Consider the following 27,378-nt stretch of genomic DNA (forward strand, 5'->3'; position numbering starts at 1 on the left):
TTTAGCTGGGTGGCCTCACACAGAAGCCTGAAATGTTGTTACTTCATGTCTTACAACGTACTCATGCAAACTTGCCCTAGCACAAGGTTTAAGAATGGCTAAGCTAGTTAGGTAGCCTTTTCCTTTTTGAGAGAGTTGCATAATAATTGTGGCTTTTATAGGCCCTTGTCAAACTGGGTCGTTCAGCCTGCTGTTTGTTCCCGGGGCCTGTGACTCAGAACTGAAGCTGTGTGTGTTTTAAGGGTGTGTGAGTTGCCCTTTGCTCAATGCCATCTCTTAGCCTCTGTCCTTCTTCCCCACACCCTGCCCTTCGCTGTGAATACAAGTCAACCCACATGGTTAAGCCAGTGCAAGGATTACAGCTCTTAAAAAAACAGGGGCAGGGCCTGAGTGACAGATGGGTGGCTATTACAGCCAAGAAATTTTGATCTCTTTCAATTGCCTTTCTTTCCTTCCCCCTTGTCTTTTGTTGAGGGAGTGTATATTTGCCCACTGGTTAGTTTTGGGTTAGTATTTTTTGCCTTGTTTCAACAAAAGACTCACAAAAAGTGAGCAGAGGGTGGATCGCCATCTGTCTTGGATGCTTTAGTTGAGATTCCTGCATTGCAGGGGGTTGGACTAGATGACCCTTGGGGTCCTTTCCAACTCTACCATTCTGTGATTCTGTCATTCTAAGGTGATTTACAGATTTAAAGGGTTGTGTCTGAATAGGTTCTGCTCAGGGTAGACCAAATTTTCTCCCAATTTGCACCAAAGCGAGAATGGGGACTCGTGCAGAGATGCAGTGGGCAGCCTCCCCTAGAGTGATTTATTATTTGCAATATGTGGGTTGTTTCCAACTGAGCCCCATTCAGAGTAGACCCATTGAAATTAATGGACCTAAGTTGGTCATGGTCATTAACCTCACATTGTCTGCTCTGAGTAGGTCTAGCACTGGGAGACAACCATAGCTGTCAACTTTTCCCTTTTTATAAGGGAAATTCCCTTATTCCAAATAGGATTCCTCGCAAGAAAAGGGAAAAGTTGACAGCTACGGAGACAACCCAATGATCATGAATAAATTGGGCCTGTTCATTTCAGTGGGTCTACTCTGAGAAAAAGCTAGTTGGATACAACCCCCTAAGGTAGGCATGTTCAATAACTTCAGTGGGTCCAGGGGCGTTCCTAGCCCCTCGGCTGCCCGGGGCGGGAAGCCAAGGGGCACCCCTGGGGGGCGGGGCATCGTGGCGCGTGCGTGCGTCATGACGTCATGACGCACGCACGCGCGGCGACGGCCCGGCATCCCGGGGGCGGGGCATCGCTGCGTGTGCGTCATGACGCACGCGCGCGCAGCGACGCCCCCGCCCCTGGGGTATGCCGGGCGGGGGCTTGGGGGCATCAGCGGGCTACAAAGAGCCCCGAAGCCGCAGCCATAGCGCAAAGGGCTGCCAGGCTGCGGCTTCGGGGCTCTTTGCAGCCCACCGAGGCTCCGGAAAGCGGCGGCCCGGCATCCCCGGGGGCGGGGCATCGCTGCATGTGCGTCATGACGCACGCGCGCGCGGCGACGCCCCGCCCCCTGGGGTATGCCGGGCGGGGGCTTGGGGGCATCGGCGGGCTACAAAGAGCCCCGAAGCCGCAGCCATAGCGCAAAGGGCTGCCAGGCTGCGGCTTCGGGGCTCTTTGCAGCCCACCGAGGCTCCGGAAAGCGGCGGCCCGGCATCCCCGGGGGCGGGGCATCGCTCCATGTGCGTCATGACGCGCGCTGCCGCGCGGCGACGCCCCGCCCCCTGGGGTATGCCGGGCGGGGGCTTGGGGGCATCGGCGGGCTACAAAGAGCCCCGAAGCCACAGCCATAGCGCAAAGGGCTGCCAGGCTGCAGCTTCGGGGCTCTTTGCAGCCCACCGAGGCTCCGGAAAGCGGCGGCCCGGCATCCCTGGGGGCGGGGTATCGCTGCGTGTGCGTCATGACGCACGCGCGCGCAGCGACGCCCCGCCCCTGGGTATGCCGGGCCGCCACTTCGGGAGCCTCGTCCGTGCAGCGCTGCTGCTCCCGGGGTGACGGAGGGAGCGGCGGCGCATGGGAGTGGTGGGACGCGCCGCCGCTCCCTCCGTCACCCCGGGAGCAGCAGCACTGCACACACCCACCTAGGGGCGGCACCAGGGGCGGCCCGCCCCCACCGCCCCCACCCTACGACGCCCCTGAGTGGGTCTACTCTGAATTGGACCAGCCTTGGATACAACCAACTAATGAACCAACTAATGAACTCAAGTTAGTTCATTAGTACATTGACTTCAGTGGCCCTACACAGAGTTGGACTGGCATTAGACACACACTTTTCTTTTTAAAAACATAACACAGCAGGTGCTGTAACCTTCCAACAGTTTGATTTCACGCCAAAGGTTCACTCCTCCATTGTCTCCTGCGACAGACAGATAACAACCAATAAGGATAATCTTAAAATAATAATTTTAGGGAGCCAGTGTAGTGTAATGGTTACAGTATAGGTCTGTGAGCTGGGAGACCAGCAGGTTCTGGTTACCATTCAACCACGAAGCTCAGTGGGTGATGTTGGGCCAGCCACTGCCTCTCAGTCTAACCTACCTCACAGTGCTGTTGTGAGGATAAAATGGAGTGGGGTAGAACTCTATACGCCATCTTGAACTCCTTGGGGGAAAGGTGGGATGTAAACATTTAAAAACAAACCAGAAACTAAAATGACATAAAAACAGCACTTGGAAGAGAATCATAAGGACTAGCAACTTGGGTTTTTTTTTAAATTGAGATTCCCCAGGAAGTGAAATTCAACACTTGGTTGCACTTATCATGCTCTTGCTCTGAGCTCTGGACTGGGTGTCTCAGTTCTTTGAATATCCAAAGATAGGCAGGTCCGAGAGAGAGAGAGAGAGAGAGAGAGAGAGAGAGAGAGAGAGAGAGAGATCATAAGAATGGGCTGGAAGGGCAACTGGAGGGTAAAGGGGTGAAGCGTCGCTCTGTTTTGCTTCAAAACTTTCTGCATTCAGCTTTATGGATGACTCATCCAGAAACTCTTTCTTTCTCTCCATTTCCTTTCCCCCCCTCTGGTTTTGCTTTTCAGAAAGCCGAAGCCTGGCCAAGACGTCTCACGTTTCCTCCTTCGACTCTCCCTCGTCCATCCAGGTGCAGGGATGGCAATGGGCAGGTGAGGTCAGTGGGTCAATGAAACTTCGGAGTTCCCTGTCCTCGCACAAGGAAGAGTGGCTTTTTGGAACAATGTGTGAGTGTGTCTCTGTGTATTTCAACACTAGGTTAAAGTGCTGACTGCGGGGTGGGGTGGGGGGGGGCTCCACCCCTTGGCGGGGAGGAGACTGGCTCCTTCTGATGCCCGGCTGATATCCTTGGCAGTCGTCCTGTTGACAACCGAACAAGATGCTAGTCCTGAAGACCTTCGTGGAACAGGTAAATTGACTACTTTTCTGTTTCTTTCGAACCTTACGTCTCCTAATGCCACATCTGGGCAGCTTTAATTCTATGGTGGGGGAAAAACTGTGTCCCATTCCAAGTCTATTCCCACACTGGAAGCTGCCTTCTAGCTTGGCTTTACCTACACTGACTGGCAGCAGCTCTCCAGGAGCCTCTTCCAGACCTACATGGAGGTGCCAGAGATTGAACCCAAGACTTTCTGCTGCTCTGCCTTCAATTAAGACACAGGAGCATGGGAAGCTGTCTTATACTGAGCCAGACGCATTGGTCCATCAAGCTCAGTACTGTCTACACTGACTGGAAGCAGTTCTCCAAGGTTTCAGGCAGGAGTCTCTCCCAGCCCTACCGGGAGATACCAGGAATTGAACCTGGGACTTCCTGCATGCAAAGCAGATGCTCGGCCACTGAGCTATGGTATTTCCTGTAAACGTAAAGTAAGATTCTAGTCCTCATGATGCGAAGTTAAAGGCTGATTTAAATAAGAACAAAGGAAGCTGCCTTGTGCCAAGTCAAGACCATTGGTCCAGATAGCTCAGTATTGTCTGCACTGACTGGCAACAGCTTTCCTGAGGTTTCAGGCAGGGCCTATATTCTTAGCCTTACTGGGAGATGCTGGGGGTTGAACCTGGGAACTTCTGCATGCAAGGCAGATGCTCTGTAAAAATATATTTAGTCCTCCTGTTTCTAAATAGAGAGCTGAGTTTCCATTATGGGGTGGCATGGTGGTTTTGCCCTAGGGTGAGATGGGATCAGATGTTGGCAGGGGCATTTTTTCCCTTTCCTGTGCTCAGCAGCCTGGTCCCCAAACCCTGCCCCAGAGCGCCCTTGCGTGTTTCTTTTCAAAGCCCCAGATTGGCGTTTTCCTGCCAGCCTTCTGCACCAGCCGAGTTCCCCCTTTTCCTGCTGGCGTGGCTGCTCGCCTGCGTCAAGACGAATCCTGTGAGTCTCTGATGATTCATGGGTGCACCCTCTGTAACCCCACGGTGCTTTCTTCCAGAGCGTTCTGTTCGGGGAGAAACAGGGTGGAGCTGGGAAATGCAACCCTACGGCAGTCTAAATGAGTGAGGGCAGGAGTGTCGCGAACGTGGCTTGGGGGCATCATGGAATCATAGAACTCCAGGTGGACCAATTGTCTGACTCAGAAGAAGGCAGCTTCCTGTGCTCCTTGACATTAGGGCAGACTGCGCTAACTTGGCGCCCTCCAGATGTTTTGGACTACAACTCCCAGCTGAAGAGCACCAGGTTGGTAAAGTCTTGCATCTTTCTTTGCTTCCCTTTGAAGGTCAAAATATTGGCTAGGGGCAGAGGGAGGAATCTAGGTACAGTAAGCATTTTAACATGAGCCCTACCTAATTTGCACATCTTGAAAATATTTTCAAACTGAAATGCAGCTGTCCTTCGAAACTCATGCCTTCCCAAATTTGGGATGCGGTTTTCTGAACAAACGGTACAAAAATGCATATATTGGTGCGTAGAAACAAGCAGAGTAGTGAAAATAATATACAAAAATGCATGATAAGAGAAGGAAATTGCTTGCAGAAATTTGTATATTTGGAGAAACGTGCTTTAAAATGGGGATGGAATTTTAACCGTTTCTATTTATTTAATACTGTATTTTATTTTGTTTAGACTCAATGAAGTAAACCAAAATTTCCACATACTTACACTTTTACAACAGGTTGGAAGCAGCACAAAGTTGAACAATATCATTAAACTTATTCCAAAAATCCCACCCATTTTTCCAAAAACCTACTCGGTTGATTTATGTGTGTTCTTTTCTAATATGTTAACTTGACTTAATCATTGTTGCTATAGATCTGACTTTTCCAAACCATTTGCGTACAGTGGGAGATATACTTTAGTCTTATATTTTGTTGACCGATGTATATTTTGTTGACCGAAGAACGAGAAACTGAGATGAATGGAAATTGACAGACTGGTCCACACCTAAGCTTGACCCAGAATCCTTTTTGTTGGTGCAAGGGATTCTGGGATGTACATAGCTCAGGTGGGGCCAGCCATGACCCATTGAAGATCAATGGACTCATGGGTCAGCTCTGAGTAATGTGGAATACCATCCAAACTAAAGAACTGACAACCGACTTCCCTTTTAATAGGATTCTATTGATTAGTTTCTGTAAAATATTTATAACTTGCCCTTCATCAATGCAGATGCAGAACACAGAATAGCCAGCCAAATACTGTAATAAAAATGACAATAATCTGTATTATAAAACAGACCACGAAACTGAAAGCAAAACAGGAGAAAAAAATTTAAAACAACAGCTTATCGAGAGGGCGTACCTGAGCTTAACTTTTTATTTATTTATTTAGGTGACTTACAGCCTGCCCTTCAGTCAAATCAATCTAAGATTGGAAAGCAACATAAGAATATATACAATACATAATAACATAAAACAATGGGGGGGATCAAACCAAAGTAGGAGGCGTTTGGCTACCTTAAGAGAGGAAGTAGTGGGGAGATTAGGGGATTCCCTCCTGGAAAGGGGCATGCGAGTTGGGGCTGATGGGAGTTGGAGTCCCACAAGATTTTGAGGGCCACAGGTTCCCCATCCCTAATGCTAGAGCCGGCCTAGCTGGAGAGAGAAGGAATATCCTAAGGACAGCAGAAGAGCCCTGCTGGATTGGGTCAAAAGGACCACCTAGCCTAGCATCCTGTTCTCACAGTGGCCAACCAGATGCCCCAGTGGGAAGCCCACAAGCAGGACCTGAGTGTGGCAGGAACTCTCCCTACTTATGATCCCCAGCAACTGGAAGTCCGATGCACACTGCCTCTGGCAGAAACACTATTATTATTATGGCTATGTATGCACCATACCTTTAAAGCATATTCCCCCCCCCCCCAGATAATAAAAAAAGAATCCTGGGAACTGTAGTTTATCATAAACAGAACAAACTACAGTTCCCAGGATTCTTTGTGGGGTGTGTGCTTTAAATGTATGGTGTGTATGCAGCCTGTATCAAGCCGTATTAAGCCTGTAACGTAGCTAAGCCAAAAGGATGCCCTTGGCCGAGGCCCTGCCAAAATCTAGGTGCTGGTTGTGGGATCAAGCTTCTAGTCCTCTTTGGGCAAACCTTTTTTCCCCCCTTCTTCTTTTCTTCCCAGGGCTTTTAACCTCAAGAAAGAAGGTGAGGTGGAGAGGCTGGTGTCCTTCCCTGTGTCTGCCTTACCGGCCAGCTCTCTGTGAGTGCTTCTCTGGCAGTGTCTTAGCTGGTTGTTGTGTGCAATGATGGAGGAAGCAATCAGCAAGAATACTGCTGCAGAAGTGCTACACGCTTTCATGCCTGCTGAGCGTTTCCTCCTGCAGAGCCAAAGCGAAAAGACTCCTATTCTTGGAAACAGGATGGGCCTCTGTTCATCCCACACCTACCGGTACTCTGGACAGCTTATAGGAAACCAGGAAACTTCAGAAAGCACCCAGGTTCAGGGAGAGGAGGGTAGGGTTGTCAGGAGCACCCCAGTCTCTGAGGTTTTAGGACCCAAATCTGAGACCTAGGGGCTTCCCTCCGGCGGTCATGGGGGGTGGAGGTAAATTGGGAGAGGGAAACAGAGAAGGGCGGACCCCACTCTGAGTTTCTGTGCTATAATTCGAGGCCAACTTCTCCCAAGCTGAAGCTTGCAAGCTGCATGTGCACTCCTCTTAATAATTTTGTTAGTACAATTTTGTCGTTTTAATTTTACAATTAAAGGCACTCTCGCCCACCTGGAGATTCAAGCCCTCCGACTGCCACATGGAGGGGGCCAGGCAAGCCTAAAGACTTCACATCTGGAGGTCTGACAACCCTAGCAGAGGGGGGTCATAGAATCATAGAATTTTGCCCAACGTGGGGCTTGGATACATGACCCTGAGATTTACAGTCCCATGCTCTGCCGACTGAGCTGTGTTGAGACTGGCTGATTTCTCTGCTGTTAGACTTGGTTGCCATGCTTCAGCTGCTCATTAGAAAGTAGCACAGGAGCCCTGCTTGGGGGAAAAACCTGGCAGCCTTCTACAGGATCTAAGGACATGAGAGGCTGTGGGCATGTAGGTGGGGTTAACATTCAACATAGGGACTTCGGGAGCTGCCTTATACCAAGTCAGATCATTGATCTATCTAGCTCAGTACTGCCAACACTGACTGGCAGCAGCTCTCCAGAATTTCCAGCAGTGGGCCTTTGCCCATCCCTCCCTAGAAGTGTCCTGGATAAAACATGGGATTTTCTGCATGCAAGGCAGATGCCCTGCCACTGAGTTATGACCCCTCAATAGGGTTGCCCCCTTTTCTTTTGTCCCAGCTCCTGTGCCTTTCAACGGCAACCTGAACACAAAGAAATTAAGCTAGGGGAACCCTTGCCCACCACTTCTGTTTGTGTCAGTAAAAAAAAAAGTTACCGAGCTTCAGCATACCAATCAAGCTGATGCTAAATGCACAGGAGCAGGGCTGGGGGGTGGGGTGGGGTGGAGTTGGCAACCAAAGCCATGCTTCTGGGTGAGAGGAAACTAGTTCTACTCAGAGCAAGCCCATTAAAATTAATGTAGATAACTAACTTGGGGCCATTAATTTCAGTAGGTGATTAGAACTTAATTGGATACAACACTACAATTTTGACAGGTTAAGCTTTTGCATTTTAGGGGTGTGTGTGTTATATATTTACTCTTTGGGGTGTAACTCGATAGAAAGCAGCAATAGCCTAATCAAGCGGCGAAACTGATTGACTGAACTAATTAAAAGCCTCATAGTAGCAGTGGGTCAATACCAGCAATATCTTGAGCATATTTAAAGAAGATAAGAGAGAGTCTCTCTCGACTAAACTTCGGAAGCGAATCATGGGGAGCTGTAACGAGAAATGGTATAACCAGTTATGCAGTAAGAACTCAAAATGGAGCCATCCGAAATCTCCCCCCACTCCACAAAGGCCAATTAATGGTGTGTTCTCCATTGATGCCAAGTTGCAGCATTGTGGACTTTTTGGTTTGAAGAAAATGTGACATGATAGAAGTTTATAAAAATTATGCCTGGCATGGAGAAAGTGAATAGATAAAAGTTCCTCTCCCTCTCTCATAACACCAGAACTCACAGACATCCAGTGAACATTGAAATATTCAGAACAGATAAAAGAAAGGACTTATTCACGCAGTGCAAAGTTAATCTGTGGAACTCACTCCCACAGGAGCCAGTGAAGACCATCCAACTAAAAGAGGGTTGGACAGATTTACCCTGGAGGCTACACCGCTTCTAACAAACAATGACATGCTCTCTGTTGAGGCCAAGAATTTGTGGGAGAGCTCACCTGGTACAGCATGAGACTTTTAATCTCGGGGTCGTGGGTTCAAGCCCCACATTTGGCAAAAGATTCCTGCATTGCAGGGGGTTGGACTAGATGACCCTTGTGGTCCCTTCCAACTCTACAATTCTATGAAATTCATTGCCCTCCTGGGAAATCACAGCATTCAAGGACTTATAAAGGAACCCTAACCATAAGAACATAAGAATAGTGTGTTGGATCAGGCCACTGGCCCTACCTAGCCCAGCATCCTGTTCTCACATTGGCCAACCAGGTGCCGGTGGGAAACATGGAAGCAGGACTGGAGTACAAGAGCGCTCTCTCCCCTCTCCAGTGGTTTCCAGCAAGTGGTATTCAGAAGCCTTGCTGCCTCTTAACTGCAGAGACACAGCACAGCCATCCTGGCTAGTAGCCACTGATAGCTCTCTCCTCCAGGAATTTGTCCAATACAATAATCCTGCAAAGCTGAGCCCATGCATCAGAAATTACCTTCAGGGCTTAGTCATCTGCAAAAGGCAGTTCCGGTGAGTGCTTGACTAGGGTTTTTCCAGGAATCTCAAGTGTCTGGCCAAAATTGCAATGTGTGGATGCAGCAGAGTTGCTGCGCAAGAATGTGTTGACAAGCGTGTCTTCAGTACAAGAATGTTTTCAGGCAGCAAAGGATTGGCTGTGTCTAATGGGCAAGGAGAGGGGGGGAGGGAAATACCCAAATCCCTGAGAGTTTAGCAGCCACCCCCCATAGACTTTCAACAAGTATAATGAGGTCTAGAAACTTGCTTTGTTGTTGTTGTTTTAAAAAGGGAAACAGAATTGCAGGGAGCTGTACTCTGTGCCAAATACACTACCACATTTTGCAGGTTTTCTGATATACCTACGAAATAGAGCAAGCCATGCCTAACACATGTGGAGGCAAAAGACAGCAGAGGTCACATCCGCACCATACATTGAAAGCACATGGGCTTCCCCCAAAGAATCCTAGGAATGGTCATTTACCCGTCACAGAGCTACAATTCCCAGCACCCATCACAAACTACCATTCCCACGATTCTTTGCGGGAGGCCATGTGCATTAAATGTGTGGCTGTGACCAGAGTCTTGGCTTAATAAGACTGATCTCTACTGCTGCATTCCTGTCCCACTTTCTTTTTATTAGTCAAAAGAGTTATACTTTGGGGAGGGGGGGTAGCAATAGTTTCAACAGCTGCAGAAACCCACCTGTGGTTAAAAGAAGTGTCGGGAACCTCAAGCCTTTGGGTTCTGTATGGCCCTCCAGCCCTCTCTATCTGGCTTTCAGGACTCATCCTAAATCAGGGGTCGGCAGCCTAAGGCCCATGGGCCACAAGTGGCCCATGGACCCCCACCGCCCGCTCGGGGAACCTCGCCGCTCGGTCGGCTCCCGTGTGCGGAGCAGAGTGAGGACCACCTTCTGCAACGCTGGCTCCTGTAGCCAATAGGAAGCTGTGCATGCCTCCTCCGCACCGGAAATAGTGTTTGCACACGCACTCCAGCCCACTGCAGCATCTGTGGGACCATGAACCGGCCCAAGCCACAAAAACTTTCCCGGCCCCCTATTCTAAATCATGGCTCCATCCCCACACCCCTCCACAGGCCACACCTGATCTGCACCTGATCTCCTTTGCCTCTACACAGATGGGCCATATGGCTCCTGTACAAAGGTAAGTCTCATGTGTTGCCATACACACAGTTTGACTTAGACCACACCCACTCCTGAAATGTGGCCCCTTGAAGCTTACCCATGAAAAAATGTGGCCCACTGAAAAAGGCCCCCTACCCTTGCACTAAAAGTTGGGCTTTAGAAGTTGCTTATGTATGATCCCAAAGTGAAATTTTATTTAATAAAATACAATAAAAACAAATTGCATGCATGCTTCTCTTCTTGCTTTTGCTACCTTGGATGCTTAAGTTGAAAGACCTAGGGATGGGTGGGTGAGAAATATGATTTGGTCCACATTTAAAAGGCAAACCCACCTAATTTGCCATTTCCAAAACAACCTGCGACCTGAGAAAGCCCTCCTTCAAAATTCACACTTTTTCGTTTCTACAAAAACTCAGGGTGCATAAAAATGCATATGTTTGAGAAACGTACAAAGATGCATTTTTATTTCATTAAGATTCCAGGGCAGGTTACATTAAAACACAATATTAACAATGGTTTAAAACAACTTCTGGTTGCAGATATTGGGGGAAATGTGCATACTGGGCAAATTTGCATCTTAAGAATGTGTATCTTGGGAGAAATTTGCTTTGAAGAGTTTTCATGAGGACTTAAAACACACACACACACACACACACACCACAAACTGATAAAGAAATGTGGAGAACTGAAGACAGGAAATGAGATGCCCAGAGGAACCAAAACAGACAGATCTGCCAGTTTCTAGACACACGGGCGATACTCTTATGTCACCCTTGTGTGCTCTTTCTTGAAGTCATTTCACTCCTGCACTCCCAACACTTGGGCTCCAAGCCTGAGAGATCTTGACTAGCCAAGATTAAAAAGCAAGAATGCTTCATATATCTCCACGACAAGAGAGTCCTACATTCCACCGAGAGTAAATCCACCGGACTGAAAGTAATGCTGGCACCAACCTAAGGGTGAGACTCTCGGTTTATTTTCTTTTTTTAGGGGCACTGTCTAAACCTGTAAACTGTTTCTGCATGCCCACTCTACAATCCCAGTGCTGTGTTTCCAACAGAGGACAGTCGGGTGCTGGTGCTGAACTCATGAGCTAAATACATGAATGCACTTGTTTAAATCCATTGTTTTCCCTCACCCCATGTCTGGTTTTCGGTGGTATACTGGTCTTGTGCATGGAGGTTCACTTCTACCTATCTAGCTAGCTATCAATTTACCGGTAGATGATTTCTCTTCCACTTGGTTGTCTAAAGACATTCTCAAAGCGGTTTACCAAAATTTGCTGTATCATTCAAAAACATCATTCAAAATTATATATTCCTTTTCAACGCATATGGGTCCTGAAGCAGCTTAAAACAATTGCACCAAACAACATTTTATAGCCTAAATTAAAACACTGAAGAATAAAACGCCGGAACAGCATCCACGGTGCGAAGAAACCAGAAATAAGTGTTAACCTGGCGGCTGAAACTCAGCAAAGTTAGTGCCTGCCCGAGTTCTAGTGGGAGGGAGTTCCACAGAAATGGGCCCCCTACATTGAAGACACGTCTCCTCATTGACATGAGGTGTGCTTCTCAACTAGTGGACCACTAGTAGTACTCCCTCAGATGATTACAGTGATCAACATGGGATGTCTGAGGCAAGGCATATATTAAGGCAGTAGTGGGGCTGGTCCAAAAGGACAAATGGGGGCAGTGCCCCACCAAGGCAGTAAGCCCACAGCGAGCCCTGCCTTCTTACTTACAACCAGCCCTGCCTGCTGCCTCAGTCGCAGGGAGGATGGACACAATGCTAGAATCAGCTCTGCCTCTCATGGGCTCTGGCGCCACCTACTGTTGGGCTCCCTGACTTCCACCCCACCAGACCCAATAGGCCCCAGTTCATATGGCAGCCTTATTGTCTAAGGCAGAGGTTTTCAACCTTTTTGAGTCCATGGCTCCCTTGACCAACTACATTCTTTCTGTGGCACCCCTGTGGGGCTCAGAAGCCCAGTTATGTCACCCCTTACCTGCCTGCCTGGCGGCCTCTCACCTTTTTTCAGACACCCTCCCTTGTGGAGGGTTCCCTCAGCCTCCTCTCCTCTTCCCTCTCCTTGGGAGTCCTTTGGGCAGCAGCTGCTGCTGCCCCTGGTCTCTGAGCAAAGCCCCCGCCCAACCCCAAAGAGAGGTGCCTCCCAGAGGCACCATTCACCTGCGGAGCTTATAGCCAGGGCTGCTGCAATGAACAGCTGTGCAAGCCTTGGGGAGGCAGAAATGTGAGAGGACATCAGAGGAGGGAGGAAACAAAAGAGGGTCAGAAGCCAGTGTTGCCCATGGCACCCGACCACCATTCAAGGCAACCCAGGGTGCATGGCACACTGGTTGAAAACCACTGGTATTAGGATTATTCAGGTCTGCCCTCCTTCTTGATCTTCCCCGGTGCTGCTCTTTTGTCTTCTGTGCTGTTTTGAAAGTGAACCCCCCCCCCAAAAAAAAAGTATTTAAATTGCATTCCTCTTGCACAAACCTTTTGAAAATAGAAAATATGCATTTTCAGTTCATTCACTGGTAAAATATGCATTGTGCACACATTTTTTTTAACGTGAGATGTATATTTTTGTAATGCACCAAAACTGACTTGCAAAAATCCAGAGGGGTGAGTAATCTGCATGAGAGTTGCATTCTGATCTCTGATCTTTAGGCAATGTAGACACTGATTCCAGCCCCCTGCAAAAAAACATTTCCTGCTAAAAAGTGGACTAAATAAATTCCTCCCCATTCGTAATTTGTAGCAACCTGTTCTGTAAAAACCCAGCAGGTAAGCTGTCTCAAGGTGTAAAACATGTATCTGCAGATCAAGCTGCTGTTAAAGGCAGAGCAACAGAGGCTGATTGAAAAGTTGGCAACCGTACTCCCAAAGATAACTAAAAGGAAAATAATTCTCCTACTGCTTGATATCTGACTTACCTAAATGTTCCGACTGTCTGGAAAGAAATGTCTCTTGCAGACAGTGGGACTGATCAGATTAAATGTCAGAGACAGGATAGCAGGCAAGGCAAACATTTCTCATTGTGGAAGAGTGTCAGAGGAAGCTAGATGAGAACTTTGTTATCTCTTAGACAACGGTAGAAACTCCTGATTCCACCCAATTACGACTAAATTCAGTGCCACCAAGCAACAAGATCAGCAGTGGGGAACATCAGATGCAAAATGCAGCTCTCCAGATCTTTCTGACCACAGGACTCACTTCCCTAGGCCACACACCCTTCCTTGGCCACACCTCCTGCTTGCCCTTTTTTTGCACCTTCCTGGACTGCTTTTACCTGTCAATTAATGTGTAACTGGACTCTGATTGAGCTTCATTAACTACAAACCCCAAAATCTGGGATCCCCTCCAAACCTATGCCCAAGTTTTGTAGCTGTTTTGTAGGATTTGGTAGCACAAACCTCACGTTTTGTATGTCCCCCCAAACTGAGTAACTGATACTCAAATTGGGGTCCTAGGTACCCCCCCAAACCCAACATTTGGGGGTTCATAGTTAATGAAGCTCTCCCACTGTGCCTCTTCCTGGTCTGAGGGGAGGACAGAGAGTGGTGTGTAAATGTGTGCGGAGACAGGCTATCTTGCAAAGGTATAATTAGCATTCATTGGTATTTTTGCCTCTGGCCAAAAAGTCTGCCCCGCCCCCCTGTTCATCATTGCCTTGTGGCCCCCAGAAGGTCACACAGAATAGAATGCGGCCCTAGGGAGGGAAAGGTTGCCCAACATGGGACTGCACCATAAAAACTATCTGCACATTTCTCTCCCCCTTTTGTTTGAAGAACCTAAAACAAATCAATACTGATTAAATTTTAGTTCGTGTAATCTGTCACTTATCTCTAAATTGGGGGTGGGGAACAACCAGCCTGCAGTCCGGATGCACCCCCCACCCGCATGGCCTCACCATCTTGCCGATAACATCTTATCTCCCCCAGGCCTTGCTCCTCCCCATGAAAAGAATTAATCCACTAAAAGGCTTCTTTTAATCCTAATTGTGACACAGAGGTGGCAGTTTTTCCGGGGGAGAGAGTCGCAGCTGAGGAGGGAAGGGTTAACTTCTTGCAATGTCCAGGAAAATTATTGGGATTCCATTGTAAGTATCTGTTCTGGTTAGGATCTCAATTATCCCAGGAACTCACTAAATTGCCTTAAATAGACTACTCTCTGTGTGCTCCCAGCCACTCCAAACTACAATCTGGAGAGAAATTAAGAACACAAAGAAGCCCTGCTGGCCCATCTTGTCCAGAATTCTGTTCTCACACTGGATAATCAAATGCCTATAAGAAGCATGCAGGCAGGAATCTTAGCACAGGTTTGTTGTAAGGTTCAACGCAATATAATGACGATTGCTCTGGCATATGTTTGCATCCTGAGAGCTTGATCTGGGACAATGCTGACATCTAGAGGTCGAAGTGGAGAATGCATGCTCAGAGACAAAGCTCGCCCATTGATGTCTATTCAGAAGCGAGTCAGTACCACTGATTTCCACTGAGGCTTACTTCCGCGGAAGCAGGTATAGGATTGCAGCCTGGATTAACCCGTAGATATTATTAAAATAACGAAATAATAAAAAATTAATAGAACGAATAATAAAAAGACTGTGAAGTTAAGTAAATAATGACTGTATTAATACAAACAAATTAAGAAAACATATAATATAGTCCGCATGGTAAAGATAGGGCGGTGTTGGTGCTGCTGTCTTAGAGGAGGGCGCTCTGTGCATGCTCAGAACCCCAGCTTCTGGGGGAAAGGGGCTTGACCACTTCAAGAGGGAGGCATCTGCCGGCACAGCCTCCTTCATCCAGTCCGCCGTCTACGGCGCTCCGAAGCAAGGCAGGGACGCGAAAGGAGGAGCCAGCCAGCAGCCCCCGGCCTGGGTGGGAGGGGACGCGGCGTCGAGGCCTCCGCCCGGGGCTTAAGGAGCGGCAGGGCAGGACGTAGCCGAGAGCCGGACCGGAGCCGTCGCCTGCTCTGCCTTCTGGGCGCCTCAGCCGGAGTCCGCAGCCGGCTCCTCCCCCCGCGCTTTGTTTCCCTTTCCTTTGAACTCCCGAGGCGCTCCCGGGCTCTCCCCCGCGTTCTTCTCCTTTCACTTTCCCAGGTCCCTCTCGCTCGCTCTCGCTCTCTTTCCGCCATCCCTGCAAAGACACCCCTCCCCTCCTCTCTCTTTCCTTAACTTTCTCCCTCCGTTGCGCCCCTTCCTTCCTCGCCTCCCACTGTGCGCTCTTCCTTTCTCTTAACTCCTTCCTTCTCCTGCCCTGATTTGCCCTGCTGAGACTCCCCCACACACACACACACCGCCCCACTCCGACCCCTTGCCTTTGCGGCCAGGCCATCCACTCCTTCCGCCATGCCCCACGGCGCTCTGCAGACGGAGCTGTACCCCTTCGAGAGGGTGGTGGTGCTGGTCTCGTGCGCCCTCTCCTTCCTAGGGTCTAGCCTCTTGGTGGGCACCCACGCGCTGTGGCCCGAGCTGCGGACGCGGCCCCGGCAGCTCCTGCTTTACCTCTCCTTGGCGGACCTCCTCTCGGCCGCCTCCTACTTCTACGGGGCCCTGAAGGACTTCGGCTCTTCCACGTGGGACTGCGTGGCCCAGGGCGCCGTGTCCACCTTCTCCAACACCAGCTCCTTCTTCTGGACGATGGCCATTGCGTTGTATCTCTACATCAGCATCGTTCAGGGCTCGCCATCGGGGTCCAGCCTCCTCTGCTTCTTCCACGTGGTGAGGTTCGTGGTCTTCCCCTCTCTCCATCTTCCCTGTCCTACGAGCCACTGTTAAAAAAAAAAAAAACCAAGCAAGGAAAACGAGGGTTTTCTTGGAAGTTTTGAGCTGAGGAAACTTTCTGGGGAATTTTTCCAGGAAACTTTCTGGTGCGAATTAAGGAAGCTTGTTTTAGGGGACCTTCACCCCCAGGGTGAAGGAAATAAATTTGGGAGCCAAATGCATGATTAATCTGGCATGGTTTATCTTCCCTGTATTTAGTAAACTACTCCCCTTGCCTAATAATTGTAATTGTGACTGGCAAACCAATTCATTGATACGAACAATTTTTTTTGCCAAAAAATACAGCATGGGACTTTCCCACCCCAACACGTTGCTGCCCAGTCTTGGTGTCCAAAGGTGAAATATGCAAGCTTCTCTGGGCAGAGACTCGCCTCTTTATGTAGCTCATGGGGTGTCCCTCCACAGTGTGGTGTAGTGGTTAGAGTGACAGACTTGGACTTTGGGAGAGTCATAGAATTGTAGAGTTGGAAGGGACCCCTAAGATCATCTCGTCCAACCCCCTTCAATGCAGGAATTTGCAGGTGGCCTGTAAGGGGATTGAACCTGCAAACCTAGCATTGTCAGCACCATGCTCTAACCAGCTAAGACCAGGGTTCAAATCCCCGCTCAGCCATGAAGCTCACTGGGCCAGTCCCTCGCTCTCAGGCTGTTTGGCTTCAGCTGGTAGACCTCAAGGTTCTTGCTAAAATAAGAAAAAAGCAGATTCCACAAGGCCTCCTCTCCATCTCTCCAGGGTTCCATGCAGAGATTCTCAGCCTTACCTGGAGATGCTGGGGATTGAACCTGGGACCTTCCGCAAGCTGAGCTATGATCCATCCCTTCCCCCTACTCTCTTATCTCGCCTACTGATGGAACTCAGATTGTCAGTTCTTTTAAATGGGGTGGGGTGAGAATGCGATCAATAGGTGACCTAACAAGAGAGCTTGGGAGGGATCAGCAAAAGAAACAACAGCCTTAATTCGCTTGCTGGGGCTTCCCCTGCCTCCCTCTGTGAGCCGATTCGAAGAAAAGCCTTTATTATGCCATGTGAGATGGGCAGTGGTCACATGCCAGCCTCCAAGCTGGAGGAGTGACCACAGTGACCCTTTGATGCTCAAGCCTGCCAGCTGCTCAGCATTTGTTTAATAGGTTATTTTGGATTATGACAGCCCTGATGGGAGTTGCAGTCCTAAACATCTGGAGGGCAGCAGATTGGTGAAGGCTGGTTTCATCCATTTCAGCAGCCGCCCGCTCGCCATAGGCGATGGGATTCCACAGAGGCGAGTGAGCAGGTCGCTTCCTCTCCACCCAGCACAGAAACTCAGCAGATTGAAAGAGACAGAGAGCGTTTCCCTGCTCTCTGAGCCCCCAGTGAGCTAGTAAAACATTTTGCGGGCTAATAATTTTTGTGGGCTTATTTACAAGGCTGCTCCAGCTTCCCCTTTATTGGGGCGGTGGTGGGGGGGGGACAACTTCTCAAGGCAGCTTACAATGCAAAACCTTAAAATGAAATAATAAGCAATTAATTGAATAAACAGTGCTGCACTAAAACTGAGCATAAAACCCCACAGCCCAGGATATTATCCTAGGAGAGATGCACAAACAATTGCTGTTAGATGAAGGCTCGTGGAAGCAGAGTGGATTTAGCCTGGTTCCTGGGGCTGCAGTCTCATGCCCATTTACTTGGAGAGAGGGTGTAGCTCTGGTGGAGCACCTGCTTTGCATGCAAAAGGTTCCAGGTTCAATCCCTGGCATCTCCAAGTAGGAGTCAAGAAGGGGACCTTTTTTTTCAAAAGCCCAAGGGTCGCCCTCCCTTGTGGGTGATCTTCTATGCCAGTGGTAGGTGGGGTCAGAGGCAAAAGTGGGCGGAGTCACGACTGCGGCTCCTCCCGTTGCGCAATACAGGTTTCTCCGCATATCCCTCTCTCTTAACTCATCCTAGCAAGCAAGATGGGTTTTCATGATTCTTAGGCTGGATGGATCAAAAGCCTGGCTATGGAAGCATTGTGTACTCAATCGTTCTCCCGGACCTCAAGAGGAAAACCTGTTCTGCGCTTGTCCTGGCAAGGATTTGAACACTGCCTATCCTAGTGCTGACATGCCGTTTGGCGTGCTTGCCTCCCCCCCCCCCCCGAGAACTTTGCCGTCATGAGACCAGAGCTTGGGTGTGACTTGGGATTACCTTTGCTTGTCTCCCTAGGGAGGCGAGGCCTTCGATTCGAGTACAGAAGCTTCTCTTTCCCATCCAAACCACACACTTTCGCGTGACCTATATCCGGAGGTAGCAAAACATTGGCAGCAAGTTTTCGCAAAGTTCGATAGCGTTCTGGGTGGCTCAGATTTTGTCTTTGGGGCCGTAGAGTGCAAAATACCAAGCTCCACACTCAATTTTGCCCTCTGCGCATGCTTTTGCGCTCTAAAGTCGAGATCCATTGGCAGGAACCTATAACCAGCTTAACAGGTGGTTACACTGGCTATTGGCCCAGCCAGGCTCCATACATACCAATCATTTTAAGCACGATTCCCCACCCAAAGAATTCTGGGAATATGATAGCCTGTGTGGTGTGGTGGTTAGAGTGTTGGACTAGAACCCGGGAGATGAGGGTTCGAATCCCTACCCTGCCATGAATTCAACTCAGGAATCTGTAATGAGAGCCATTACAATGAGAGCCGGCATGGTGTAGTGGTTAGAGTGTCAGACAAGTACCTGGGAGACACAGGTTTGAATCCCCATGGACATAATAATAATAATAATAATAATAATAATAATAATAATAATAATAATTTTATTTATACCCCGCCCTTCCCAGCCAGAGAACCGGGCTCAGGGCGGCTAACATCAATTAAAATCACAACAAAAAACATAAAAACGATCAATTTAAAATAACAGATTAAAATACAAATTTAAAATTCAATTAAAACTGCAGGTCTCACTGGGTGACCTTGGGCCACTCATTGCCTCTTCAGCCTCACCTTGAGCGCCTTGGAGGAAAAGGTGGGCTAATAAAGTCTGGTGTGTCTCTTGGAGGTGCGCTGCTCCTGTTGTAGCCGCTGGGTGCTGAGCAGAACAGCAGTCCCAGAACAGTGACTCATGCAGAAACACGTCAGGTAGACTCCTTAGAGATAAGTTTTCCTTAATATGGAACATTTGGGAAGGAGGCTAAAGGTGAAAACAGGGTTCTTGGCATGATGAGCTCCTTGGAGAGAGAAAAGGGGGGGGGGGAATATGAGCCAATGCAATGTAGTGCTGCTGCCCCACTCTTGTACCAGGGGTGTTGCCTTTGTTTGTCTGTTGGAAACTCTCAAAGCACTTGGGTGCCTGTATTGGAGTGCCTTGCCCATCGATGGTGTTTCTCAAGTGCGTAAGAGGCTTTTTTGTTTTGAAACTCTTTAGGACTGGCAGTGAGATTTGGAATGAAAGACTAGACGGGCTGGTCACCTGCAAAGGGACATCAGCAAGCGGTCAGCCTCTTAGCTTGTGACTAGGGGATATTTATAGCTCACTGGGGGAAGGGGAGGCCTTTCAGAAAGCCAGCTGATTCTTAGGCAGCCAGGCACAACTTATATTCATTATTTATTTGCATATTCATGACCCACACTTTCATAACATATGCCAAAGGTGGCTTATGTGACTCAGATGCTTTTATCTGTGTTTTAATTTGTGTAAGCGACTTTGAGTCCCTGGTCTGGAAGGGAAAGGCGGGATATAATAAATACATTTGTTTGTTTCATGGAGTTTATACACTGCTTGATGTTAAAAATAAAATAAAATAGAATCACCGCCAAGAAAAATTAAGAACAATAATTTAAGGCTTTTGAAAAGTTAATTTGCATCAGCCTTCTAAACATCTAGGCAGGCTTTTCTAAACAAAAATGTGTTTAGCAGGTGATGAAAACAGTACATTGATGGCGCCTGCCTGATATCAATAATATAATAAAATCAATCAGTATCTGTAAAATGTAAATTTAAAAACATGGATAAGACTACAATAGGTCAAAGAGAAAAATTCATACTGTAAGCACCTGTCTAAAAAGTACAGTTTGACAAAGCCATCCCAAGAGAAGGCAGGCGTGGTTGCTGCCAAACCTCAAGCAGCAGGGAGTTCCACAGGGCAGGGTCTGCCACATGAAAGACTCAGTCCCTGGCAAAGGCCAACCTAATCTCACAGGTGTGTGAGGAACCACCAGAAATGCCCCATCAGAGGATATCTGTGATCACGGTGGGAGTATAAAGGGATCAGGGGGTCCTTAAGTTACTTTGGAGGCAAAACCTTTAAGGCTTTCTGAATTGACGCAACAGCCTTGATCTTGGTAGCAAATCAGGAGTGTTTGAACATCCTGGGAAGACGGAGTGGAAAGTGATAGTATTATCCACCTGGCCTGTTTGTCTGGGAATTGGCCAGCTCACAGTCACTTGATTTGGCTGCAGGTAGCATGCATTACAGTTGTAAACCAGTCTTGCAATCTGTTTAACAGTTTTGATGCCAGACCAGGGCGTGGTGGGAATTGCAGGTTGATGAGGGATTATGAACATAGGAAGCTAAAGTCCCAGAGAGCTGTTGCCAGTCAGTATCAACAATACTGAGCTAACTTAGTGGCTGGGGCAACCCAGTCAGATGGGCAGAATTATTATGGCTATGGTTATTCTAGTATACGGTAGATTCTATGTCTTAAGAACATCTGCTTTGCATGCAGAAGGTCCCAGGTTCCACCACCAGCATCTCTAATGAAACTCTGGAGTGTTGCTGCTGGTCAGTGTAGACAATACTGAGCTAGATGGACCAATGTTACAACTAAGTATAAGGCAGCTTCCTCCGTCTTAAGGGAAGGGCTTTAGCTTAGTGGTAGAGCACCTGCCTTGCATGTAGAAGGTTCTGGGTTCAATTCCTGGCAGGGCTGGGAGATACCCCTGTTTGAAACCCTGAAGTGCTGCTGCTAGTCAGTGTAGACACTACTGAGCTAGACGGAACCTAAACGTGCAGCGTTAGCCAACAGATTTAGAATAGACAACACACACACACAAACTTATTTCCCGTGCTTTGGGGTCAAATGCCTTCTCATCAGTTGGTCAGTCACATCTTGGGTCAACTGGCTGAAGTCCGGCTTGCTGAAGTCAATGTTTGTGTCTTGCTAAGGTTGCAGCATAGCGCCTTTGCACAATTGAGCAAACAGGCTTGTCCTCTCATAAACTCTGTCCTAGTTCCGGGATGGGAGGGCAGAATATCCGGATGATAAGGAAAGGGGAGGCAGGAAATTAAGAGGTGGATTTCCTTAACCCTTGAGAGTGATTTCTGGAGTAGCAGGCGCCAAGGATTGAGATGCAGTTGTGTCTGCTTAGAGCACCACCTGGAATGAGTATCTCCACCGCCCAGACTGGTTCCTTGAGATCTTCTGCAGGCAGCTCAGGTTGTGGCTTGTCATCTCTAAAGATTTGGAGGGTGAAGACTGTGGCATCTGGTGCTCCTTGAGAGTGGTAGGGGAGAGGACAAGGGTGCTCTTTTCTTGCAATGAGGAGAAATTGATTTGAATAGGAACCTTCCTAGTTCGGGCTCTGTGGATTGCTGTGCAAACCAACACGTGGCTATCCTTCAAAATTGAGTCACTATCCATGAATTTTTCAAAACAAAAGAAAATAAAAAAATCCTTCCAGTAGCACCTTAGAGATCAACTAAGTTTGTTCTTGGTATGAGCTTTCGTGTGCATCCACGCTTCTTCAGATACGAAGAAGTGAATTTTTCGACACAGTTCCTGAACTGGAACCAAAAAATGGCCACGCCCTCTGCTGCCTAACTATCCGACCTCTCTGCCTGCAGCTGGGGAGTTCCGCTTGGCATCACCGTGTTGGCCGTGATTCTGAAGAAGATCGGTTACGACGCCTCCGATGTCTCTGTGGGCTGGTGCTGGGTCGACATCGAGGCGGAGGATCGGATCCTGTGGATGCTCCTCGCAGGGAAGCTGTGGGAGATCCTGGCCTACGTGACTCTCCCGGTCTTCTACATCCTCATAAAGAAGCACATCAACCGAGCGGTAGGTATTTCATTTTTTTCCAGGTAGGGGAGGACTAGTTGTCTAGGGTGAGAATGAATTTCCTCCAGGATTCAGGGATGCGAGTGGCCATTTGGGGCCTAAGGGCTATGCTTTCTTGTCGTCGTTATTGCTGCATCTAGCAAGGATGTTGACACACAACTGGAAGCCACAGGGGAACCGTGTGGTGAGTCAGGGCTGGGTCAAGTCTCGGAGCTGATTGCAGGAGTAGCTTTGTGCCTGAGACTTTGGACTAGAACTCCCAGAGGAACACCCCAGACCAACAGGGCCTATCGGTCCAGAACCTGGACCCCTCACATTCTCCTGAAAAACCAAATGCCCCCCAACATTCATTTCATTTCATTTATTAGGCTTATAGGGGAGCAGAACTGAAGCACATGACTTCACCTGTAGATGCAGTCTTTTCCGCTGCATGGTGTCATCGCAGTCCCTAAGTCCCCAAACCTACGGAAATAGTTTTGCAGTTGGAATGCCCATGTTGTTATGCTCAATTTGCAATAAGTGTTTGTCCCCGTTGGTGGGTGTGGTTTGTTTGTTTGTTTGTTTCTGGCTTTTCCTGCTGGTGGAGAGTAATTTTCTGGCAACAGAAATAATTCCAGATTCTTTTGCCATTCCATCCTACTCTGCAGGGGGCCGGACAGCTGCCCTATTCGTCTGGCTAAAAACAAGTCACGATTTGTGTGTTGGAACAGGTGTTGGCAGCGGGGTGGTCTTGTAACCGGATCTGCCCCAGGCTGCTGCGTTCCACGCTGCACGTTGCAAGCCAGCGTCTTTCCCTTTGCTTATCTGTATTTGAGCACGAATGACTCCACCTGAGATATCGCTGAGCTACCTCCAAAACTGCTTGGGGGGTTCCCCGCTAAGTCCTGCTCAGATCAGACCCATTGACATTAAGGGACCCAAGAGAGCCAGGGGGTGTAGTGGTTAGAGCGTTTGGCTAGGACCTGTTACAGGTAGGTAGCCGTGTTGGTCTGCCATAGTCAAAACAAAATAAAAAAATTAAAATTTCTTTTTCTTCCAGTAGCACCTTAGAGACCAACTAAGTTTGTTCTTGGTATGAGCTTTCGTGTGCATGCACACTTCTTCAGATACACTGAAACAGAAGTCACCAGACATTTATATATAGTGAGAGAGTGGGGAGGGGTATTACTCAGAAGGGTGGTGGGAATGGGTGATTGGCTGATAGGTGTGGAAAACCTGTTGACGACTGTTAACGACTGCAATTGGTCTTACAGGAAAAGGCAAGGGGTGAGATGGCTAAAGATAGCTTTGTCATGTATAATGAGATAAGAATCCAATGTCTTTGTTTGAATCCCCATTCGGCCACAAAGCTCACTGGGTGACCCTGGGCCAGTCACTGCCTCTCAGCCTAGCCTACCTTGCTGGGTTGTTGTGAGAATGAAATTGGGAGGAGAGAACCATTTATGATGCTTGAATGAACTCCTTGGAGGAAAGGAGGGAGATAACACAAGGAAGGAAGGAAGGAAGGAAGGAAGGAAGGAAGGAAGGAAGGAAGTCATGCCCACAATGCCCATCTGCAATGAAGCCTAACTGATACTGACCAACCTCACAAGGCTGTTGTAACAATTACTGAGATAATGTTAAAAGCAATTCATGTGCCCGATGGGGCAGGGAATATTTCCAGAATGAGGGCCGCATTCCAATCTGGGCAACCTTCCAGGGGCCGTGTGCCAGGCATGGGCAGGGCTAGTGTCTAGGGTTGCCATATTTTGGCAAAATCACAAAAAAGACGTTGTTGAGCTATTTTTAAGGGAAATCGCCAAATACGACATTGCCGACATGGGTTGCCATACATCCAGATTTTCCTGGACATTTTGCCTATTTCCGCCCAGACACTGCTTCCGACTGCAGTATTCCGGCTATGTCTGAGAAATTCCAGGCATATGGGAACCCTACTAGTGTCAAAGGCGGGTGGAGCAATGAAAGCGGATGTTACCTTTTGCACATTGGGCTAGTTTCTACACACTCTTCTTGCACGCCCCTCTCTCTATCCAAGCGAACAAGAGGCATGATCAGAGTTCAACAACACATCCCTGAATCGAGGTTGGTGAGGTGTGTGGCGAGGGCCTGGCAGGGAGACTCGGGGGGGGGGGCGCAGTCAGCTTCTGGACTTTGAGGTGTCCCCCCCCCCGAGATAGATGCTAAATTGATCCTGCCCCCACCCACGCTTTCCCCACGCTCCTTACTGTGGTCTTCCGTTTCCCAAAGCATGCTGCGCTGTCAGAATACCGCCCTATCCTGTCAAGGACCCCGGCTTTACAACCAAGGACATCCGTAGCGGATAAGAAGCTGATCCTGATCCCAGTGATATTCATCTTCCTCCGAATCTGGAGCACCATCCGGTTCGTCTTGACGCTGTGCAACTCCCCTGCAGTTCAAAACCCGCTGCTGGTGGTACTTCACGTGAGTAACTTAGCTATAAGGCAGGTGGGAGGTCACTTCATCCTAGAGGTTCCCAAAAGGTCTATGAGGCAGATTTTCATTTATTTATTTTTATTGTGACATTAAAACTTTTCTTCCAAAGACCTCAAGGCAATGTTTGCGGTTCTTCCCTTGCAGTACCTAATTTTATCCTCACAACAATCCTGCGAGGTGGGTCAGGCTGAGAGGTTATTTAGTAGCCAAAGGGCAGCCGTTCAGCTTCAATTTTCTTATTATTTATACCCCACCCATCTGGCTGGGTTTCCCCAGCCACTCTGGGCAGCTCCCAACAGAATATTAAAAAAGTGATAAAACATCAAACATTAAAAACTTCCCTAAACAGGGCTGCCTTCAGGTGTCTTCTAAAAGTCCGATAGTTGTTTATTTCCTTGACATCCCCTCCCCTCCCCTCCCCACCCTCTCACTATATACTGTATATTTAATTCTGTATTGTTTTTAACACTTGATTGGGAGCCACCCAGAGTGGCTGGGGAAACTCGGCCAGATGAGCGGGGTATAAATAATAAATTATTATTATTATTATTATTATTATTATTATTATTAGTTCTTATTATTATTCTCTCTCTTCCCAGGGCATCGGTAACACATTCCAAGGTGGTGCCAACTGCATTATGTTTGTCCTTTGCACGCGGGTCGTCCGGAACAAGCTGCTCTCCTCCCTGTGCTGCTGGAGATCCAGTAGCCCGGAGCATTCCCTGGCCAGCCCAGAGAGCTGCTCCCAGGGCCCTGATTTGGCCACCAAGGACTGGGGGGATACGCGAGAAGGCGACCGAGCGAGAGCGGAATTCTCGAGCACCTGAGCCTCCAAGGAACGCCCCTGTTTCAATGGAAGACAGGGCCTTGTCCGGTCAGGATTTTATCTGTGAGTGTTTTCAGCTTTTGAGGGCTTCTGGCAAAGATTTGGGGTTGCCCTCAACTTGAAGGGGACCCACTGAAATGAATGTAACCCAGTTAGCCGCGCTCATTTGTGGCAGTGAGTCTACTCTTGAGTAGAACATACAACCCTCGGCCAGGTATTTCAAAGCCAAAACGAGGAATCGAAAGCTGGGAATTTACTGTGGACTAGCCGTGCTTCGTTAGCTCACATTTTGTGGGACGTCCTCACAGTGTCGTGAACAAAACGTTATCCTGTTTCCCTTGTTCGGCTTCTCTCCCCCCCCCCCAACCTGCAACAGAAAGCCGACTTTTTAAAAATGCAGCGTAATTTCCCCTGATCCAGAATGCAGATGGCGCTGCTATTCTGGTTGGTTACATTGCTGTAGCCGTTTTCAAGGTTGTGCCCTCTAGCCACTTCCTTCTCTATGGTCTGCCGCTCCTCCCCAGTAATCGACCCCTGGCATTTCCAGGGAGGCTGAGAATGTCCCCCGCCTGAAGACTCTGTAGAAGGTGTCTTCCTTCCTATGCCCCTCAGGGTAGGTGGAAATGGAAGGGATATTTCTGAGCGCAGCTAGCTCTCCTCTCACTGACTCTTTCGTTTGTTTGTTTTGCTGTCTGGGCAGGTAACAGAAATGCCTCCAAGTGCCTACAGAGGGAGCTACTTGCCTGAGAAAAAAGTAGCCAAAGTTTTCATGGGTCTGCGGTAAGGGGGCTCCTATGATGAACGTGCCCCTTTCTGGAATCAAGTTCCTCGGTTGACTTTTCATTTCTCTTTCTCTCTTTTTTTTAATCGTGGGGATGTTGCAAAGATACTTCCCAGCTTCCACTTTTAATTCTTCTCCTCTAAGGCTTGTTTTAGTGCTGTAGTTTTCTTTTAAGAGACTTGGGGAATTCTTAAATCTTTAGCAAGAGCTTCTTTTCAGGATCAGGCGGGGAGGAAGGCGAGGTGGAAAACCCTGTAAGGGATTTGACCATTGCGAATTCACTCCAAGGAGAGGAAGTGCACCAGATTTTAGGTTTTTCATGGTTGGTTGATTTACAGAAGCTGGTGCGTTCCAAGCACCCTCCAGGTGTTTTGGACTCACTACAACTCCCATCAGCCCCAGCCAGCATGCCAGAACAAACGCTCTTCAGGCAGAGAGGTGGGTTTTTCTTTCAAAGTATGCTTGCTTCAGAAATTTCCTACAGGACAAAGAAGAGAGGAAGAGTCTGCGATTCGCTGTGGAGCTTTCCTGTGCAAATAGATATGACCCATGAGACTCCCTGGACTTGTATCTTTCCAGAGGACTGTGGACTGAACACTGTTTAAAAAGACCATGTTTCCTGTTGAGATTGTCATAATTATGCACTGGAGTTTTGTGTGTGGTTTTTTTTGAATTTATTTTATTTTATAAAACAAGTAGACAGAGACTAACTTTGAGCTGCTACCTTAAGTTTTCTGGTTTCTCTTTCTTTTTTTAAAAGAAATGAATAAATAAAGTAGCTACCATTTTGGTGAACAACCTTTAAGAACTACGAATCCTTTATTTGTTTGTTTGTTTGTTTGTTTGTTTGTTTATGCTGTTGTTTTAATTTCGATTCATGTGTCGCTTCCCATGAGGCATCCTAGAGCAATTTGCGATAGGAGAACGTATTTAAAAACATTTACAGTGGTACCTTGGGTTACGTACTTAATTGGTTCCGGGTTGCCGTTCGTAACCCGAAAAGTACGTAACCCAAAAATCGCGCTTTGCGCATGCGCGGATCCCGTGTCGAAAAACACTTCCGGGTTACGGGAGTACGTAACCCAAAAATACATAATCCGAAGTGGACGTAACCCGAGGTACGACTGTGT

The 27,378-nt window shown here is 48.3% G+C and overlaps 1 protein-coding gene across 2 annotated transcripts; it reads left to right on the top strand.

The window, feature by feature from the left end:
* Window positions 1-15,198: 15,198 nt before the first annotated feature.
* On the top strand, window positions 15,199-26,214 carry GPR157 (G protein-coupled receptor 157). 2 transcript variants are annotated; one of them, XM_033156251.1, is made up of 5 exons: window positions 15,199-16,123; window positions 21,974-22,187; window positions 24,435-24,629; window positions 25,241-25,530; window positions 26,168-26,214. In XM_033156251.1, exons 1-4 carry the CDS (start codon window positions 15,747-15,749, stop codon window positions 25,466-25,468), a joined length of 1,014 nt encoding a protein of 337 aa, XP_033012142.1. In that variant the 5' UTR covers window positions 15,199-15,746; the 3' UTR covers window positions 25,469-25,530; window positions 26,168-26,214. The 2 variants fall into 2 exon arrangements, with proteins under 2 accessions (XP_033012142.1, XP_033012143.1); XM_033156252.1 differs by lacking the exon at window positions 24,435-24,629.
* The last annotated feature ends 1,164 nt before the right edge of the window (window positions 26,215-27,378 follow it).

The sequence above is a fragment of the Lacerta agilis genome, chromosome 8, assembly GCF_009819535.1.
Source record: "Lacerta agilis isolate rLacAgi1 chromosome 8, rLacAgi1.pri, whole genome shotgun sequence".
NCBI classification, from domain to species: Eukaryota; Metazoa; Chordata; class Lepidosauria; order Squamata; family Lacertidae; genus Lacerta; species Lacerta agilis.